Source organism: Paralichthys olivaceus, chromosome 13 (assembly GCF_024713975.1).
Source record: "Paralichthys olivaceus isolate ysfri-2021 chromosome 13, ASM2471397v2, whole genome shotgun sequence".
Taxonomy (NCBI): Eukaryota; Metazoa; Chordata; class Actinopteri; order Pleuronectiformes; family Paralichthyidae; genus Paralichthys; species Paralichthys olivaceus.
In genome coordinates this window covers 3,453,579-3,474,092 of record NC_091105.1, presented here as the reverse complement: position 1 = coordinate 3,474,092, position 20,514 = coordinate 3,453,579, and the positions used below count along the sequence as shown (strand labels likewise).

Genomic DNA, 20,514 nt, shown 5'->3' with positions numbered 1-20,514 from the left:
TGCCTGTTAAAACCCATGAGCATCTTTTTGTAAAAACCACAAATAAGAGACATTAAATAAAAACAGCTTGAGAGCTTCAACCTTTGGCTTTTATTGAAAACCTCTGAATTTGCTCTGCAGTTCATCAGGATTGGAAAAAAAATAATTTAAACAAAAATAAGGACAGTGAGTAAATAACTTGATGTGTACACTGAACAATTATAGATACACAGTAGGTATGTAGTTATACTTTTATACCACAGATACTGGCTCAGTTCCCCATTTTCTCAGAAACAGGTGGAGACCAAAGCTGAGTTAAAGAAGAATGAAAATTTGGACTTAGATTTGAGCGATGGTCTGAAACATGACTCCGAGTGTCCATGTCCGCTGGTTCTGTGAATCACAGTCCTGCATGGATCCATTTAATCTGTGGTTGTGTTCTCCAGGTACTTTTGCTGCGGAGTCGGATAAAGTGGTGTTTGGCCTGGTGTTCCCGATCAAAACATTTGAAATCCTCTATGTTCAGGTAAGACCCACTGTCTGTCGTTAGCGTGGGGACATAAGTGGGCCATCGGCCGGCCATCCGAGTATAAACACTTCCAGTAGATGAGACGTGAGCTCATGTTTCCTTTGTTGGCTGAGTGGCCGTGTTGTAACCATAACATTATTACTCCACTCCAAACACACTGCCCAGCTGAGGTGAAGGAGGCCAATAAAACCAAAAGGCGAGGAGGTGGATGTTGTGATTATTTTTGCTGCCCTCGCTGTTGGCAGAGCGCAGCGTGAGCCACGTCCTGTCCAATGAAAGCAGAAACATTTCTACTCCGGATTGATTATCACAGTTATGGCTTCATTAACGCTGATGTAGCACTTGATTTTGTATTGACGTTCGACTTTCTTTTTCTCTCCTGTAGTTGCACTACTATTCCTATTTGTGGAACAAGTCCAAAACCTACAAAACCATCAGCGACAAACTGTCAACTTTCATCAAAGGTCCGAGCTGGAAACCTGGTAAATCTCGTCTGGGAGACTACGTCGACAATCCCCAGGTCTGTAAAACAACCTCATGTTTCCGTGATCGCTCCTGAAGGTGGCATATTTTCATAATAAAGTCGTCAGGCGTCATTACCCATCACGTGATGCACTGAAAGCACAGGACTAAATGACGCAGAGCATTCCTCATTGAAGGATTCACATATTCTACACGTTTTACAAGGAACTGCCACATCAAATAAAAAGCTGTAAAGCCTTTGTAGAGGGAACACAAAAAGTTCATTTTCACCATCTTTTAAATGCAGTCTGCGGGATTAAAACCGCATGCTGTGTGTGTCTGTGTGTGTTGTGTGTGTTTTGTGTGTGTGTGTGTGTGCAGAGAGAAATACAGGCTCCAGTTGAACTCTCCGTGGTTAGCTTTGAAATAACGCTGATGGTGTCACATATTTCGCTTCCTCATGCTTCACACTTGGAAAAAAAAAAAGAAAAGCTAACTCTAACCCTTTGCCTTTGTGATTAAATTGGCCCCTTAAACCCAGCGGGGTGATTCTAAACATGGCCAGAGCTGGAATTGAACTGAAATATCTTGAAAGGGCTTCGCTTAGACGTCTGCTCATTGATATCTGCCGGTGAGGGAGAGAGAGAGAGAGAGAGAGAGAGAGAGAGCAAAGAGTGGGGAGTAAAAGGAGGAGAGAGGGTTGAACGTGTTTCAGCTCTTTGAGATTAAGCAGAGCAGCAGGCTGGAATACCTACAGGGTTGGGGATGGGATGCGGGGGGAACCCACATGTGGTGGTTTGGATCCTCTGAATCCTGGGAAACCCCCAGACTGAGACTCAGGAATCTGTGATTGGCCTGTTCTCTTTTTATTTTTTTCATGTACTTCATTCCCCAAAGAGCACGGCAGTTTCGGCATGAAGCCCTCAGGCCTAATCAGTTATCGTTTGGATGCAAATGCAGACACATAGAGGACAAATGACTCAGGGAGCTCGTACAGAAAGACTCATATGTTCCTCAGTGTTTGAGGGGAAACCGCTACACACAATAAATCCTGGACGACTTTGTAGATGGAACACAACAAGATAATTTGCACCAGGATTTTAGAAGTGGGAAAAGGTCGTAAGACAAATTTAAGGCTGTTTTGGCTTCAACATTTGGCCGACAAAGTTTCTGTCCATGATTTTTATTAGTTTAGATTTTCCTTTTTAAAGGTCCAGACATTCACACTGACTCAGTGTTGTTTTCAAGTGGTTTTGTGTTTTTTTCCCCTTATCTGCCTCCTAGTTAAAGATCTAATATGTAACAGCTCTTCATTAAAACCGCTGTGTCATATATTTGGTTGACGTTTTGTATTTACATTATTCAAAATGTTCAAACCCAGAGAAATCCACAATTTTATTCAAGGTAACAGTAGATTTTCATTGTCAATGTAGGTGAAGACAACAACTCCCATGATCCCACGCTGCTTCACAGCGTCGTCAAACTAGGTCTTTTGTTATTGTTTTGATTATTAGTTTAATTCTGGTGTCACACACGAAACCATTCACTGTAAATAAAGATGGATGACATGATGCCTCCCTGAAATTAAAGCCAAAGCACCTTGGTTTCCCCCTGGTGGGTGGCAGAGGATCATCTTTATTTACAGTCCATCCACAGAACAAGTTCTTCTTCTCACTGCACTGTTTTATAAAATGTTTCTTTAAAAGTGAAGTTTCATTCCACATCATCCGCAGTGAGAATCTGACCAGAAAATGTGGGATTTGAGAACTTGTTTTATTTTCCTTGTGCAGGTAACCGGAAAGGAAGTGGCTTACAATCCCAGCTGGTCGCTGCTTTTACAAGTTTATGTGGTCTTACATTTCCTGCTCGTGCTGCGGAGTTACCATGATTTGTTTGAAAACAAGACGGTAAGTATAATAAATATGAAAATGTGATCATGCTGACTTCTCTAATTTCTAAAATCTGCTCACACGCTGCCTAGATGTTTAGGCTACTGTAATCTCTCATGTAAAGTATGACAAGGTGGTCCGGGGCTCTTAATTTAAGGCTGAGTGCTGCGTGTTTGTTTGCCAACATTATTTCACCCAATTATGCAGTTTGTTGTGGCTGCTCCACGGTCGGACAGAGTCCTTTACTTAGCCAGCAGGAAAAGACTAGTTCTGTCTAACATCATGACAGAATGACTGATCGGCATTCCCCTTTAGAACAACCTTTGTCTATTATTTTCCACTCGACGAGCCAAAGGACCCCCTTCCTCCTCCTCCGGACAAAAAAAAGAGAGAAGCAGGTCTCCTCAGCAGTTATCTTTGGAAGGCGTTGTTCCCTAGGCATAGTTTTGGTTAGCCAAAAAGTGCCGTCCCGCCCAGCCCCTTCAAACTCCCAAATAAAACGGCCTGTCTTTTTGTGATCACTACCTTCATGGTGCTCCTTCAGTTGTGGTCCCCTCACACACACATTCACACGCAAACACACACACCTCCCTTCCAGGGTCGAGGGTCCCCTCCCTCTTGGCGAATGAAACACCAGCTGGTGGTCCAGCAGTGAACACAAACGCCTTAATTGTCGAGTCAACCATTTCCCAACCCAAATAGCCTTCAGGATGCAGCAATCAGGACTTGGAGGGAAAATAACAAAGTGAGCTCTCCGGCCAAACAATAAATCATGTGGCCGTTGTATATTTATACCCACATGTTTGCTAGCCACTTATTTAGCTTGACAATTGATGATACACTGCCTGGACAATTTATGGGCTTTGCGTTAATTCATGAAAACATGGTTATTTCAAACAAGTGAGGCTACTCTTCAATTACATCATCAGCCAGCCAACATGTACGTTTTATTATAGGTTTCCTCAACAGTTGCTATTAGAGGCAGAGAGGGGAATCGACCAAGCGAAGACTGCTCCTCTCAGAACGTAAATGTTTTCATGTAGAAGGACTTGAAGAGCGATCAGATGCAATTTAAAGGTGCAAAGAGCGACAAATAACAGCATTTTAACAACACCTGTACTCCTCGTTCCAATATTAACATAATAACGGAGATCAGGTTTGACAAGAATGTAGAAAACTTTAAATGTGTGCACGTTTAAAAAACGTAAAAACAGTTGGGGGCGGTCTTCGAAATGAGATGATCTGGTCGGCCGAGGATTTCCTCACCAGCTTGTCCCGTCCGACCGCTGTTGGACACGCCCTCAGTGCCTCTTGTTTTATTTAACATGTTTATAGCTGCTTAGTTTAGTTGACATGTGTCTGAAAAACGTTTTGTCACTAAAGCACAATGAATCCTCGGATAGTTTGACCTACGAAGGAACCACTTGTTGGAGCTTTTGTTTCTCACAGATGAAAGGGAGCCTTCGAGATGAAAGGAGGCGTCCCCTTAATCGGGGCCTGGTTTAAAAGCCGATTATTAAATTATGTTAATTGGTTTAGAAGTGATGACAACTCGGAAACTCAGCTACCAACATTTTCAAGGTTGTTTTGAATTAAATGTTTCCAATTATTCCCAATTTTTTAATCTCCAATCAAAGTTTGGTGACAAATAGTGAATAATCAAAAGTATCTGTGTGATTAACACGTCATGAACTTCAACGTCTGCAGCAACAACCTGAGTAATGAGTTAATCTGCTTCGTCTCAGGGGACAAATAGAGCAACACAATCAGAGCGCTGCCACCAGATGTTCACTTTCATTGGCGTCGCTGCAGCTCGACACTCGATCACATTAAAAATTAACACGGTTACAAAAAGCACAAATCACATCCCTCCACTTCGTCCTGTAAATGTGACCACACTGACGGATCTGAGGAGGATTTTCTCTGGGGCGAAGTGACCCAATCCCGTGGACCCCAGGGTGATTAATTGTGTTAAAACTCAAAATAAATAAGGATTATGGGACCGAGCCTGTGTGTTCTGCTGAGCCCCTGCAGTTATTAAACACAGATAAGTTCACATAACCTTTGATACCAAAATAATTCTCTGCTTATTACACCTCGCACTAAAAATAACTGTATCCGTAGCCTTTAAACTCTGATGGAATGATGGCTCAGCTTTAACAAACTTTGACAGTCTGGAGCGTCTCTTTTTCCGTCAGCCAGATAAATGGATCTAGCCCAAAATTCCCCCCCGTTTGATTCACGGAAAACATAATCATATCATCTTTCCCCTGTGAGGGCTCAGATAATACGGCTCTTATGGGGCTTATGGATTACGACTCTTGGATAAACACTTAAAAAAACATTGTTCTATTGCATCCTGTTGATGGGTTGATTTTCTGTTTACTATATAAGGCCTTCTGGGTCCGCGCCGTATGGGAGCTGCCAGTGAGATTTGGCTGTTAGGTTCTGTATTGAGTGTCGGAGAAATACAAACCTAAGCTGACAGCCCACGGCATCCTCAAGAGACACGGGGATTCCAGCTGCTGCCCTCAGCCAAGGCCGTAGGTTAGAGAACACCAATTAGACCGTACATCACGTTCTGTACTTTGTGTGTTTGTGCGCGTCTGTTTGTGTGCGCGCATCCCACAGAGCTCGGAAAAAGGTCGGTGAGAATCTGCATGGGATTTCTGCTCCAACGCTGGTTGTTTTGGCTCCGTTTTGAAGCTATCGGGATTCAAACTGCTGTCTCCTACACTGTGGTCAAGTCCCCCCCCCCCCCCCCCCTCACTCCGTCGAGGCCCATCTGGAATGATTAGAGCGTCTATGTAAACTAGGCGGCGTAAAGTAAGAGGCGGTGTGCATTTTGATGCAGGATCCTGTATGTGCCAGTACACTTACTCTGAAGGTCAGACGTGTTTGTGTTGGCAGCGTCAGGTAAACAGTCAAACAGCGGTTTACGACCGCTCTCCCAGTCAGGTCTCCTGTGAGCGAAACCCAACCAGCCATGATATTGATTTAAGGTTTAAATTCTAATGTGTTTTTTCCCCGACCACATTTCTCATGGCATCCGTGTGCACCTCGATTCTAGATGCTGTCCCAGTTGACCATTCTGGGGATGACCAGCTACATCCTGCTCACTCTCACCGCCCTGGGCTTCCTCATGGACCAGAGGTACAGTGCCGTCATCTCTTCATGGGTTCACTTCTATAGAAGCATGTTCCACATTTCAGTGGAAACTGTTGAGAAAGGAAGAGTCTGGATTTGGAATTAAGAGAAAAAACTATTCTGGAGGTTTCAAGGTGACTATAAAGATATAGATCGAGAAAAACATGCCTCTGCTAATAGTGATCGAGAAATGATTCAGTCAACGGAAAATTAGAGCTTTGACTCCGGATTTTTGAATTAAATTGATTTTAAGTGTGGCTGTCATGTGAGTTCGGATTCAAAATCCTGTTTGACTTTGACTTTGATCTGTTTGAATTCAAACCTCTGCATGCGTATGCGTCAGCGTTTGTTTGATCTATATTGTGTTTGTTAAGTTTAGTGGCCAGTTGACGAGGAAAGCAGATTAAACCAACGGAGCATCAACAGCTCTGCTCAAGTCTCAAACTGAACACGCTAAACATTGAAGAACCTCACAGTTTATTGATTATTTATAGGAAAGAGTTGATGTGTTACCTCATGATAACATGATGAGGACAAGCTCCATGGGTTGTGTTAGATTTAAATCAAACTAATTAATGTTAGTTCTCATTAGTTGAAAACATGTTGAAGCATCAGCCCCGATTTTGATTCAGAATAGATTTTGACAACTATAGAAACTTTATTAGATATTTAATTTCTTGTCAGTTGATAGATTATGATTTGCAGCCCTTTTTTTTAAATGGTTGAACCATTCAGGAAGTCCAAGTCCAGACATGGATCTTTGACGCAGGCAGATTCATCACATTATATAATGTTAATATTAGTATTATTACATTATTTGCAAAGCATTAGATTCATTTAATATCAAATTATATCAGCAGACAGGTGGAAAATCCATAAGAACGGAGTCTGGTTACTGTGACGGGACTATCGTAAAATCAGGTTTAAAAAAAAACCACACAGCTGGAATTACAACAGCTGTTTGACTGAACTCTTTCAGTGACTTTTCTTATTTTCCTTCATCATTTGAGTTCCCAGATTGGATTGAATGTTGGCGTTAATGAGCTGGAATCTGTCAGGTTAGCAGACGCCTCCTCTTCGTCTACAAACTGAGCTGAGCTGATGAAACCCGGCAGTAAAAACTCAAAACTCAGGGACAAACTAAACATCTAATAAGTGATTTAATCACCTCGACATACCTTTTGTTTTGCATCATCGATGTCGACCTACTGATTAATAGCCCGGGAATCTTCTCAGGGGTGTAGGAAGTCAGAGGTGATGGTCAGCAAAGGTCAGGATGTCGGATCTGAAATGTCACCAAGCCTCCGTGTTGTGTCTCATTGATGTGTCCTCACGCTCAGGCCGAGGGCTGCTGTCTTGGAGATGCTACGCTGTGTCGTCATGGTGACAATGCAGAGGTATGGATATGTGGCGCCCCTGCTGCCGTCAATGGCTGTGACCACAGAGGTAAGTCAACCTGCAGTGTGTGTTAAAGAGTGTTTCAGTGTTGTTGAACTAAAAAAAAATCTTGCAGAACTTTTTCACATATGCAGTAGTTTATCCTCAAGACCGGTAAACAGACTTTAATATATTAAATCTATGGACTTCTCCTCCTCTCGTCCAATTGGCTCCAGCTCCCCCCACAACCCTCAAATGATAAATGGTATAGTTTTGAAATATTCCTGATGGACTCATAATGTCCAGACACAAATGTGATGTTTGTTGACCCACAGTTGAAATGGACGTAACTCGTGGTCACGAGACGTCTTCAGACCCATAATAATCCCAGCACATCATCATCATCGCTCATCATCAGTTTGCTCGAATGTCATAAAATTGTACATGTTCAAATTTCTGTTTTTCTCTGTCCGACCACTTCCTGTCTCTTGTGGCTGAACAGTTGAGGTTCAGAGGTCAGAAAAAAAACAGTCTCACCTCAGGGTCCGTTTACGTCGCTGAGCTGGAGCCTGTGATCGTCTTACACAATCTTCCAAAACAATTCCCAAAACTGTTTAATAGTTCCTGCTTAATGACATAATGTGGAAATTGCTCGTTCATTTGGTTTTACACTGAAGTTTGGCCTCTTGCCTGCCGCTCTCCATTAGCGTCCTGTTCATCATGGAAGAGGAAAAACTGTTTGTGTCCAGAGAACTCTACAATATGTTGTTCTAACCTCAGGCTGCGTGTTAAGGTGGACGACATGGACGCTCCTAGAAAGTGTTGCCCCTCCTGGCTGGCTGCAGTATTGGTCACATACCCGGCCTCCTCCATGTTAGCGGATGGAACATGGACAAAACAAAAAAGTGAAAATGCACGCACTGAACCCTGCAGTTGCTCCGTATTTTCTCCAGAGGAGGCGCACACGTGAATGCAAATGTCCAAGTCAGACGCTCCGCATTCAGAGTTAATACGTCACTTCCTGTCTCTGTCTGCTGCACCCGGCTGTTCCACCTCTCACCTGAATAACAAAGAGGATTTGTTGCTGGTGTGAAAGACAAACTCCCAGAGGTCATGTCGAGTGTGTGTATCAGCTGGACTTGCATTCGTCTCAGGGTTATTTTTTCTTCAGTTCTTGATAGTGGGAGGAAAATCTTTATATACTGTATATATATTCCATATATATATATCCCTTCTGTGTGTGTTTCAGCCTCTTGCCTGTGATTGTGTGTGTTGTGTGGTCTGTTTTGAGTGTGTGTGTGTGTGTAATATGTGCGAGCTGGGTGTTAAGTCCAGCCCTGCAGCCCTGTGATCTACGAGTCCAGATGCGTTGCCCAATTGACCATAAAATTGGCGTTCCTTTCTGACTCTGGCAGCCCGACTGTAGATGGCGGCTGACCTCTCATTACGTTCACTACCTCAGCCCCCCCACCACCTCTCCGCCTGCCGTCGCTGCTCGCCATCTCAGCCGGTGTGAACGAGAGGAACACCTCTGGAACCAATTAGTGTGGTCTGCTGCTAACTGCCGCTGGCTGATGAGATTTGCACGTGAGCCCTGAATCGCTGCTTTTATTGTTCTGACTCCACATCTGCTTTGCTCAGGTGCTCAAAAGACAATTGGAGGGTTTCCCTCCTTTTTCTTTTTCTCACCGTAAAAAATGAAATAAAACTGAATGAATTATAATTTTTTTAAAGCCCTGTCTCAAGTGAAGTGCACGTCCAGTCGGCTTCGCAGCCAGAGAAAGATCTTGATTTATGCTGCACATGCTGCGCGGCCGTGTCACTTTGACAGCACTGCAGGTTTTATGCAGCCGTTTCCTTAAGCGGATCATTAGGCCTCATTTCAAGTCGCAGTACATCAGACTGAGCTGAATAAATGTCGTGCTCGCAGGTGGGGCTCATTGAAAATCCTCACGATTGACTTGAAATGGTTCTTGACATATTTGTGCCCTTTGTTCAGAACTACAGCAAAGAGAAGAAAAGACCCCCCCCCCCCCCTCCCAAACCTTTAAGGTTCTTTAATGATATACGGCTCTGACGCGTGAGGTGAGCGGGCGGCTCTTTGTTGCAGGGGGAGGGCGTGTTTTGAAGTCGGGCCAATCAATTAACAGTCACTTGAAATGGAGGGGGGGGGGGGCAATTCACATTTAATTGTATTCAGGCTCATGTGGCCGTACAGTTAGGAAAAGGGGGGGGGACTACAAAAAAACCTACAAAAACGAGGTCGGTCTGTGGTCCTCGAAACCCAGTGGTGTGATATACTGCACCCTTAAAGCTCACAGTGGTATTTATAGTGGCTCTGGAGATTTCCCTTGTAAAGCTGAAGGCTTGACCTGTAAACCAGGGCTGCCTCTCGCTCCCAGCCGCCCACTCACCCGCCCGAAACCCACGTCTGCTCGGCTCGCATGAAGGCCTCGCCGCTGCAGACGCTACGAGGCTGGTAACAGTGTGTGTGTGTGTGTGTGTGTGTGAATGAGCTGCGGTGGTTCATGACCCTTTGGTCTTAGGTAATTTAAGTTCCTTCGGTTGTGAGTTCTTATTTAATGACTCAACATTATAAGGCTCTTTCACATGATGGTGCTGTAGCAGACATAACTGCGGTGGATCATTATTTTTCACTCCTGAATATTCTGCTGAGCATTTTATAGACAAATTTTATGTAAAAATACTGAAGTGACATCTTCAATTATCAGATTATATAAATAAAGCAGTAAAGGCCTCTCTGCTTGAAAATAATTACTCTTGATCAGGTTTCAAAATAGTTATAGTTAAATTTGTTTGTATTTGTGTTTTCTTTTTATTTATAGTTGAAGGATACATTTGGCATCTGCCTCCAAGATCCATTTCAGTCTGGCTCTGCACTTTTATAGACGTGGAGTTGACAAAATAATCGGAACTACCTTCACAGCATTTGTGTAAATCAGCACCTTCATGAAAACCTGCCAACAGAGATTAATCTCAGTCTGCCGTCTGTTGTACCTGATTGTTTTATCGTGTTCCTTGTTCCACCCTCTTTTCTATTTGTGTGTCCACATGCTCAGTATTTCAGTGAGTGAGTGTCGGGGGGGCCACTTGTGAAGTTTGGACTGTAATGATGTAACATGGTTGTGTAAGTGTTCGGGCCCCTGGTTTTGCCTGAAGGCACAGGGAAACACGCTGCAGCGCTGAACGTAGACGCTGGATATCTGAGAGTAATTGATTTTTTGGTTTTTTTAAACGGCCTCGACCTGCCAGTGAGGTTCCAGTAATTTCAGAGGAGAGCTCATAAAATTACACCTGTCTTTGCTGGGAGCCATTCTGGCTTTTGCAGGAAGCATTTGGGCTGAATTCCTCCAGAAAAAATATTTGACTTCCTGTTGTTTTAAAAGAGTTCAGCTCTCAGGTTTTATTTTTATAGCTGGAAATCAAAAATCGGAAAAATAGAATTGTAAAAAGTTGCCCTCCACATTTAGATGTCAGCAGCTACAAGAAGGTTTCAGTGGTAGATTAGCTCATGTGTGACACTGGAGAGGAACATCTAAATCTACCTAATCCGTATGAATCAAAAATCTAAATCGAAGCCATTTCATTTGTTTTCTAAGCCCCACTGGATTTTCCATCTTTTCATCTCTGTGCTGATTGTGTTTTCCAATCTCACAAGAGCCGCTGTCTGCCAGACTGTAAAGGGAAAGACAAATGCTGCTCGGCCAAAAGGAGGAGGTCAGAACAATATTATGAAGTTCATGTCAAAAACAAAAGGCCCCAGCTCGCCACAAAGTGGTTTCTTCCCCGCCCGCCCTCGCAGCCCTGAGCCGGCAGATAAGATGACACAAGGCGAGAGGTGGCCGTTATCTGAGGGTGTCGTTTCCACTCCCCAGGTCTCAGGTGCAGGAGGTTAGCGGACCTTTCTTCTTTTTTCTTTTTTCCTGAAGCAGGAATGTGTGGTAGCGAGAAGCAGGGCTGAGGTTAACAGGACCGTGTGGAGCTGTGGAAACTCTGTGAGCATGACATCACCCGAGAGCTCGCAGGAATGGAAAGGAAAGGAAATCTCCTCCCATGGAGAAAATGGAGGGATTTGAAAGAGAAACGCTGGGTAGGACTGTTCCGTTGGAGTAAACAGCGGGGCGGTAGACCGTACACAGTGTGAAATATTATCACTCAATGTGCAGGGGATCGTGCCCGTCAAAGAGTAACCGCTTGGTTTATGTTGTCAAACCACTTGCCAGGTAAAGCGATGGAAATCCAACAGCAATTGGCCCTTTGGGGGTTTTCTCGCCGTGTTTAGTTTGGCTTTCCCGGGGTTACTTTCTGCGGCCAGCGTCGACTTTCTTTTGAAAATGTCTTCCTATTTGTGCTTTAATTCATGGGTGAAACACAACAGTCGTCCAGTTTATGATGCGGCCTCGGAGCCAACATGTGAACCTGATTGAACCTGATGATTTTTGCTGCGGTGTTTGTCCTCCTCCTCCTCCTGATTTCACGGAACTGTAAAGAACTGTAAAGCCAATTTCCAAAGACGTCTGCTCGCAAATTCAAGTATAAATAAGTCAATGATTTTTTAATGTAGAATCTATCAGTGGAGCCGCAGCATATTAATTTAGTGATCCTTCTTCCAGTGTGAGCTTTCATCACTCTGCTCTCGGTTTATTAATCTCCGTCTCCTCACGACGCTCTCTGGCACACTGGCTAACCATCACACGTCTCATATTGTAGTAAAAAGACATTCTTCATGGACCCTTTTTCACAATAGCCTCAGTTTCCTGCCAAAAGTGAGCTGGAAAATGTCTCGTTCTGCCAGGGATCTCTGAGCCATAGGAGGTTACAGCTTTGGACGGACTTCAGATCTAACGTTGCAAAGTTGGGAATAGACACGGTCACAAAAAGACTGAATGACGATAATATTATTCCCTGCTGTCCAACTATGTGTAATGAGAAGATCCATGGTTGCATATTTTTTCAGCAGATGCATCAGTCCATCTTTCTAAGCCCTGATATGAGTCCCTCCAAGGTATTCCTGAGCATAACACTGAAGCTACAATTGAAAGCTGCCTTAAAGTGAAGCTTAAGCACCCCCGATGAGTCTTAGACCCTGTCTCCTCCATGTTAGTAAATGGGAGGTGCATGAGCAGAATTAAAAAGACATAGTACTCGTTAAATACATTTTTCTCAAAGATGGTTTCTGTCATTGTAGGTAGATCTTATCTACGTGACAGCATCATCGTTTCCAAACGTCTCAGACTAAAACATCTGGACGAGCAGCAGCTTTTTCAGGTTTCTCTCAGAAGTTCCCTCAGAAAGTGGACGTCATGTTAAAATGTAGCAGAGTTGGGCCTGAAACTCAAACACTATAGTGGTTAGTTCAGTACTATGCACAGCACTGCTTTATATAAACACTGTCCATCTACTTCTTTGAAAGCAGAAACAATTTAAGATGATTAAAATGATTTAAGACACTATCTCAGAAATATGTCCAAACTGGATTGGTCCCACCACCACATCCCCTAAATAGCGTCAGTAACTGTGTGGACGATGTTGTTTTTCTTTTTGCAGCGTGACGTTGAGCTCTTGAAGACTTTTTTAATAAATGTACTCAACCACATTTTAAGGCCCACTGCCTAGTTTTCGTGCCAGGCTCTGCAGACTCTGTTTTGTATCTGTAAAATATCACAGTGATGTCATGTTGGCTGGCATGTGGACCCAGCGTGTGCCTCTCAGAGACTGAAACATCTTTACACTCATGCTGACTTTGTGTGGTCCCCTCCCTGTTAATTATTGATTGCTCTTTGATTTCCTCGACCCACTAACTTTCTCTTTCACCTCCGTCCAAAACTCAGTGACAAACATATTTGTGCTGCACAAACAGTGGCCTGCAGTCCCTGGCAAAGGTTTGGACACTTAAACTGGCTGTTCAAAGCGCCGGCTGTTGATTTGTTGGCTACAGTTTTTAAAGGGGACGTATTCTGCTCATATTCAGCTTTATGTGTTTTTAATTAAAACGGTTTAAAAGCTCTTTCAGAAAACACATCACTCTCCTCATCCTGTCCATCGCAGCAGCTCCTCTGTTCAGCCTCCGTCTCAAACACCTGGTCTTGTCTCTTTAAAGCCTCCTCTACGAGAGACTTTGGGCTTTTTACCTTGGCACAACTTTTACATGCACAAACTAGGATGACACTTGGAGAGGGTACATCTCCATCACGACTAATGCAATGTTAAAGAAAAGTGGTCGAAAGAAATCCCTGGATTGACCTCCTTAATTGAATCTAGTCTCAAATTGAATTCTTCCTTGGCCCAAAGCCCCCCCGCCCCAGTAATCCCACTGACAAACCTAATTTAGTGGCGTAGGCAAAATCCCGTGGAACACTTGAGAGGAAGGAAAAGCTTCTTGTGTCTCCTTTCAGCGCAACGGCAACTTGTGCATGGTCGAATGTTGCAGCAGCAGAGGAGATGGCGTCAGACTGTTGACCATGAGTCCGTGTGACTCCACGAACCTGAAGTCTCTGTTCTGACCGTCCTGAAATCCTGAACCTCCAAAAGGCCTTTAACTGATCCTCGTGTCGTCTCCACCTCGTCCTCGTCAGTTACCTGCTGTGAACCTTATACTCGACCTGACTGCTCCAGACCTCATTCTCCCTCTCAGAGGTCGTGACTCCGTGGAGCTGCTCTTTAAGGTGACGGATATTCTCCCCGCACCGGTCCTGACCCGACTGTTTGGAACAGAGAGGTTTTCTTCTGTGACGCAGCAAGTTGAGCTGATGAATTTTATTTTTTAGAAAGCATTGTTTTGGTTTTTTTGCCTCATGGCCTTTTCAGCCTTGCACTTTTCGACCAGCCTTGCAGGTTGACTCATTATCTTTGTGGCAAATGTTCGTGAGTCGGCCAGATTTTTACATTTCAACGTCTTAGACAAATAAACCTAAATGAGGTGCCAGCTCTTCCAACACCTTGAACCAAGCAGGCAGAGATGAGACATGTTTCTGTTTGTTTAGCTGATTACAGCTGCACCATTTGTGTTGCATTACTACAAATTGGCCATGTTGATTACCCACAATGCCACACATGTGGCAAGAACGCGGAATGGCTTCAAGAGCCATTGGCTTCAAACTGCAGTAGGAATGTTTTTATAAATATCCTGGGATGGATGAAAGGAGTCGGAGTAAAGATACACTCCTTACAGGCCCTCGGAGACTCGTTCATCTGCTCTGAGAAATCCCATTGAACTAATCCACCGCGGAACCAGACATTTTTGTCTTTGCTCCGAAGGGCTTGATTTTATGGAAGTAAATGTAACTTCCTGTCCTCCCCACCCTCCCAAATGTCCACCAGCTAGTGCGCTTTTAACCCACAGGGCTGCCAGTGCAGCCACCCAGAGACGTGTGGTCCATGATTCTTATGAGTCGTCGTTGACCTTACATCCGACCCTCGACAGACACATGGTAAACGAGAATAGATCCCAGATGTGAAAAAGAAAAACACCTGTATCTTTCTAAATTTGCATTTAATCACATCTCGAGTTCTGCTGCACTTTCACCAAGTGTGTGTGTGTTGTGTGTGTGTGTTGTGTGTGTGTTGTGTTGTGTGTGTGTGCTTGTGTGCATGTGTGTGGGAGTGTGATGGCGATATTTCTCATGGCTGTGCTACAGAGCAGGCATTAAACTGACTCTCTTGTGGGACGTTAACCTGCTCAGCGTATCCTTCCTGAGTCTGCTCAAACTGCCCGAGCACAGAGACTGTATATCTGCTCATAATGAACAGACAGGAAGTCCTCTTTTGTATGTGTGTGTGTGTGTGTGTGTGTGTGTGTGTGTGTCTCTGTGGAGGGTACATGTTTCTACACATGTGTGCAGGCGAAGGCAAACACTGCTGCACATGTGTATTTCTGCATTTCATGTGTTTCTACAAAAGTGTAACATCTACTTAGACTTTGCATGTGTGACGGTGTACGTGTGTGTGTGTGTTGGTGTTATTGACTGACCTGGAATAAGTTGTGTATTTCACGTGGTCCTCTTTCCGGCTCTGTAGGAAGCTACTCACCGTTATCACTCATGATCTGACCGATGTATTGATCAGAGATATTGATTCAATAATACATTTCTGCTGCAGCCACATGCAGCTGGTGAATCCTCTGTGGGTTTAGAGACGTGAATGTTCGATACACACACGTCTGTGTTTTCCTTTGCCATTTCGATGAGGGTGCACAAAACTGTCACTGCATCGTTGTTGTCTTACTCTCAACAATTACAGTTAGTTGTAAGGAAATGCACACGGCCGTGTTTTTCACCTGATTCTTTTACAGAATAAAACAAAATCCGAAAATTTCGCTTCAGGCCGTGTATAAAGAGAGGTTCTCAGGATCGAACAGAATTTACAGATACTTCCTGCGGTTTATTTTCACCGGTTTAGAAATGTCCAGATGCAGCAGCTTCCACCCACTCGTCTCCACACTGCAGCCAGGTTAAGCTCAGAATTATTTTCCGATACAGCTCAGGCCAGGTCCGGTGGACTGTAGGCAGCCATATGGAGAGGGAGTTCTGGAAACATCCCATTACAGGTCATATATCACACGTCTGACAGCAGCCATTCTGCCGTGTTTTCGTTTCAATCACGAGTGCAGCTGGAGCAGCGAGGCTCTGCCATGTTAACCCGCTGAAAGCTGGAAGACAGTCACCAGAGGGTTTGAGCCCAGAGCTCGATGCTTCGTGTCCATCAGCGACACCTGACTCGCCTCTGGTTAATGTAGAGTTTGAGCATTGTTGTTCTGAAGGTCGGCACAGATATCTTTTTGTAACACATGAGCTGCAGATGGACGATATTTTTATGTTTTACTTTCGAGTAAGATTTGCAAATAAACTCTAATTCATGTCAGGCTGCTAAAGTATTAACATGTTTCCTCCATCGTGAAACACATGGAAAAAAAAGAAAAAAGAAATACTTTACTTTCTTCTCCATACTTTTATTTTGCTGTGTGTGCTCATGTGACACTTACTAATCAACGTGAAATCATCGTTGGTCAAATATTTGCTTTTAATTGTTAATTAAGTTTTGGAATTTCAATCACGTTTGATATGTAACTGGATATAAAACCTTTATCTTCTATATCCATAATCTAGTTTGCTACTCTTTCAGTCTGATGGTGTCATTAGGAGCCAGAGTCTGGAGCCGTGGCTCGACCAATCGCAAGTCAGTCTCAGCATCAATATCAAGCATCGATTAACCAATTAAAAGCAAACTAATTAGAATCATGAAAACTTCAGTGTGATAACAAATAACAGAAATGACAGAAACCATCGACTTTTTAATTGCTAACATGGAGGAGGCAGGGTTTATGACCTGTAGTGCAACCAGCCACCAGGGGGCAGTCAAGAAAGTGCTCATACCATTATCATCGTAATATATCATCATTGTCTCCTGAGGATAAATCGCACAGATGAAGTGGTGAAGCTAAGACTTTATTTCACACAGGTTAAAAGTTAAAGTGTTGGAAAAGTGAAACAAGTACAAAACTTGCTGACAGATGAAATTCAGATAATCAAGATCTTCACGGTTCATCCTCTGAGGAGCTGACACAAAATAGATTTTTCAGATGTGTATAAACAATCACTGAACCAGACTAGAAACAGCCCTGAATCTGTAATTCTGAGAAGCTCTTGAGCAAGGCACTAGCTGTTCACCTCATCTGCTTCAGTGGAGCTGGAGAAAATAAAAAAACGATCCTCTGCATCTTTGAGAAAATAAAACTCAACAAAGACGAAAATCTACGAGAACCACAGGTTTGTGGCTTTTTGTATTACTACCCTTAACAAAGTACTTTCTGCCCAAAACAAAGTGAGTGTGAGCTGATTTGCTGAGATCTCCACTTTGGGAACCGCTGCTGTCTGGCCGTAGTGCTTATTTGTAGACGATCAAACCCGCTTCCTTCCACTGTGTAATCTGTCCCACATGGATTTCCTACAGAGTCCATTAAATTGTAACGTAGAGGGGCAAACGAGGAGAAATGGAAACGGCGAAAAATAGGTGCCCTCAACATGCGGCTTTGATAGAAACCTCTATCGTGTTTCAGTGAAATGTGATTTGTGAGGTTCTGCCAAGCCGGCGCTCCGCTCCCGATCCCAATCCGTCTCCGAGATGGACGCAACGCAGCTCCATGTTATTTTCTAATCTTCCATCTGTTTTCCCTTCAGGGAATTTGGACTTGTAAGCCATCATGTTTAAATTGTATTAAGTGGACTTTACCAGGACAAGAGGGTTGTGAAACGACTTCATCCAGAACGTTTTGCTGGAATTCAAACATCAATACAATTTTAATTTTGGGTTTTATGTCTGATTCCCCCTGTGAGACACTGAGCTGCCCACAAGATCTGCTAAACCTGCTGGAAAAGTTAGAATAAAAACATCTAGTGAAGCTGAAAAACTCATCACGTGGCCTCGGTACCTGGTGGATTCTACATGAACACGTTCTGTCAGTTCTGCAGTTTTTATCTTTTAAATGTGCAGATACTTTCTACACTTCTCCTCACAGTTATTTGAGCGTGGAAATATTTCTTAATAAAATAGTATAAATAAAGAAGTTCTGAGGTTGTTGGAAAATCAAACAATCAAACCACAGTTTTTAAAAAGATTTATGTGTTTATGCGTAACTCTATAAATTCTTTAGATTTGTACAGTACAATCTTTTGCAAACATTATTATTGATTTTCATTTTTATCTTTTTGAGGATAAAAAATAAAAGAGTATGGAAAAATTTAATCACAGCAATTTATAACCATAATTAATTATAATTAATAAATCTAAATTTTATCATTTTTAAATTTATGGGATCATCTTATAGTTGGGGTTCAGTATTATTTAACATATTTTAAAAGTTTTGTATCTTTACTTTGTTTGAATGGTGGTGGAAGTAGTACTTGGATACTTAACTGGAGTGAAATGTGCTATACTACACTAAAATGATCCTTATAAGTAACTTTACTTAAATATAGGAGTACTTAAAAACTCCTGAACGCCTAGTGCTTTAATATGTAAGCAGTAGTTGAAATGTTGTATATCTGAAAGAGCCCATTTTAACAGTTTTCTGAACATTTTCATAGATCATGAGTTAAAGTTTCAGGATGTTAAAGTAACAAACTACACAACTACAATAACTACACCTTTAAAGTAAATGTAGTGGAGTAAAAACTACAATATTTTCTCTCTAAAATGAACTGCTGTAAAAGCATAAAGAAGTATGGAATAGTCTCACAAGTGCAAGTAACTTAAAACCTGTACTTAAGTAATACTGATTTACATTCTGCACTGGACTGAACACAGATTTATGATATGATTTATTTCTGGTTTGGAGTTAAAAACCGTATAAATTATGAGGGCATGTTTTGTAAAGTCTGAGCAAAGAAAGAAAGAAAGAGAAATGTTCAGCGGTTAATTAAAGGATCAGGGCCTCTTGAGAGAAAAGGAGTGTGGACGTGTTTCCAGTCTCTTCACACGGCCGATAAATCCCTTCTCTACCTTTGTTTCGTCTGTCGTTGGGTTTCTCTTCTCTGTCAGTGTCGGAGCAGGTGAGCGGTAGAAAAGAAGAGAGAGGTGGTGTGTGTTGTTCTCTCTCTCTCTCTCTCTCTCACTCGCTCGCTCGCTCTCGGAGGAAAACAGCTGCCGTGTCCAGGAGGAAACATTACTTTTTTTCCCATCAGGCCTCTCTGCCTGTGATGGACAGCGGGCTGGTTTTGGCTGGAGTTGCGATGTAGGATGCAGTTTATGGGCCAGAAACTCAGCGGGGGGGCGGAGGCGAGGGCTGTTTCTGTTACTCTCTCTGAATAGCCAGGTCCCCTATGGCGGCGACCTCCCTGACCCCTTCTCCAGAGCATCTGGGGAGAAGACCTGCTCCGTAACCTCCGATTCCACTTTCTGCATCGTCCAGAGACCCGGAGCCTCCGAAGGGTCTCACTGTTTTCTTTTAATTACAGACTCTCGCTCAGGTTTCTCATCGGGGTTCAATAATCATAAATCAATTTAACATTAATTCTCTTTTTAATGTCACTGCAGCTTTTTTTTTTTCACTCAGTGCAGATCATGTTTTACATTTGGAAGGTTATATAATAATAATAATTATAATAATGATGACTTTAGTTGTACAGTTCATTTTAAATGAGCTGGTGCAAAGTGCTTCACAAACAGGACGAATAAAAACCGGAATACAAAACATCCAATGTACATGTTTATGATGATGCTCTTACTTAGTTAGTAATTCTGAGTCTCGACGAAGTTTCACCTTATGTTGAATCTGATTTTCAGTCTGTCTCTTGTCTCTTGTCTCTGTCTTGTCCAGGCCTTTGTCTCCCTCTCTCTGCTGTACTGGGCCCTGCAGAGTTTCTCGCAGCTGCTCAGCATCAAGAAGAAAATCAACTGAACTCAATCTGACGCAGAACTTTTGTTTAATTATAACTAATGAACTAACTTTAAATTTAACCATATGACATATTAAACTAATAACTTAATTATTTTCTTTTTTTTTGTGTTAAGAATTAAATGTTGCAGGGCTAAGAACTAATCTATTAACCTGTTTATATTTACTATGAGCCACTGTGTACAGAAACATTTTCAGCTTTATCTATACAACACACAGTATACCTCTTCACATTGATGCCTTTTAATTTTGCTGTTCATCTGCAATATTGCACAACACTGTACATTTTCAGCTTCACCAGTCTCCATATTTAGATTTTCCCTTAAAAATGCACGAAGGGCCGACAGAATATTGAAGCCGTGGAGGTTGTGCAGTGTGAAATGTTTCATATGAGTTCATCCCGCAGCTCCAGATCTTGTGTGGGAGCAGCAGACTGTCCACAGCAGATGGTGCTGTTATTCCCTCTGTGGCTGTTCCCGGCAACTCTGTCCGTTAAATCAGCATCTTCGCTCTCTCGTCACTGAGACGTACAGACGTGAACTGATGTTTTGAGCTTCTCACATCTCTGGAAAACATGAGTCTGAGGTCAAAAGATCAACTGATTGTAAGTTTAGGTGTTTTATCAAAGTGTTTTATGGAATAAGTTGGTTTTATTTCCCCATTATTACATTACTGTAAATCTGTATACAGTATTAATAAAACATATATATTAACATGTA

General features: G+C 42.8%; 1 protein-coding gene across 1 annotated transcript in view; it reads left to right on the top strand.

Moving 5' to 3' along the window:
- Window positions 1-20,514, top strand: part of agmo (alkylglycerol monooxygenase) — a 39,111-nt gene extending 18,597 nt beyond the window's left edge. Inside the window, exons 8-13 of the mRNA XM_069537669.1 lie at window positions 426-505; window positions 894-1,028; window positions 2,761-2,877; window positions 5,930-6,012; window positions 7,347-7,452; window positions 19,718-20,514. Of these exons, the coding sequence (XP_069393770.1) occupies window positions 426-505; window positions 894-1,028; window positions 2,761-2,877; window positions 5,930-6,012; window positions 7,347-7,452; window positions 19,718-19,798 (602 nt within the window). The 3' untranslated portion in view covers window positions 19,799-20,514. The remainder of the gene's footprint in view (window positions 1-425; window positions 506-893; window positions 1,029-2,760; window positions 2,878-5,929; window positions 6,013-7,346; window positions 7,453-19,717) is intronic.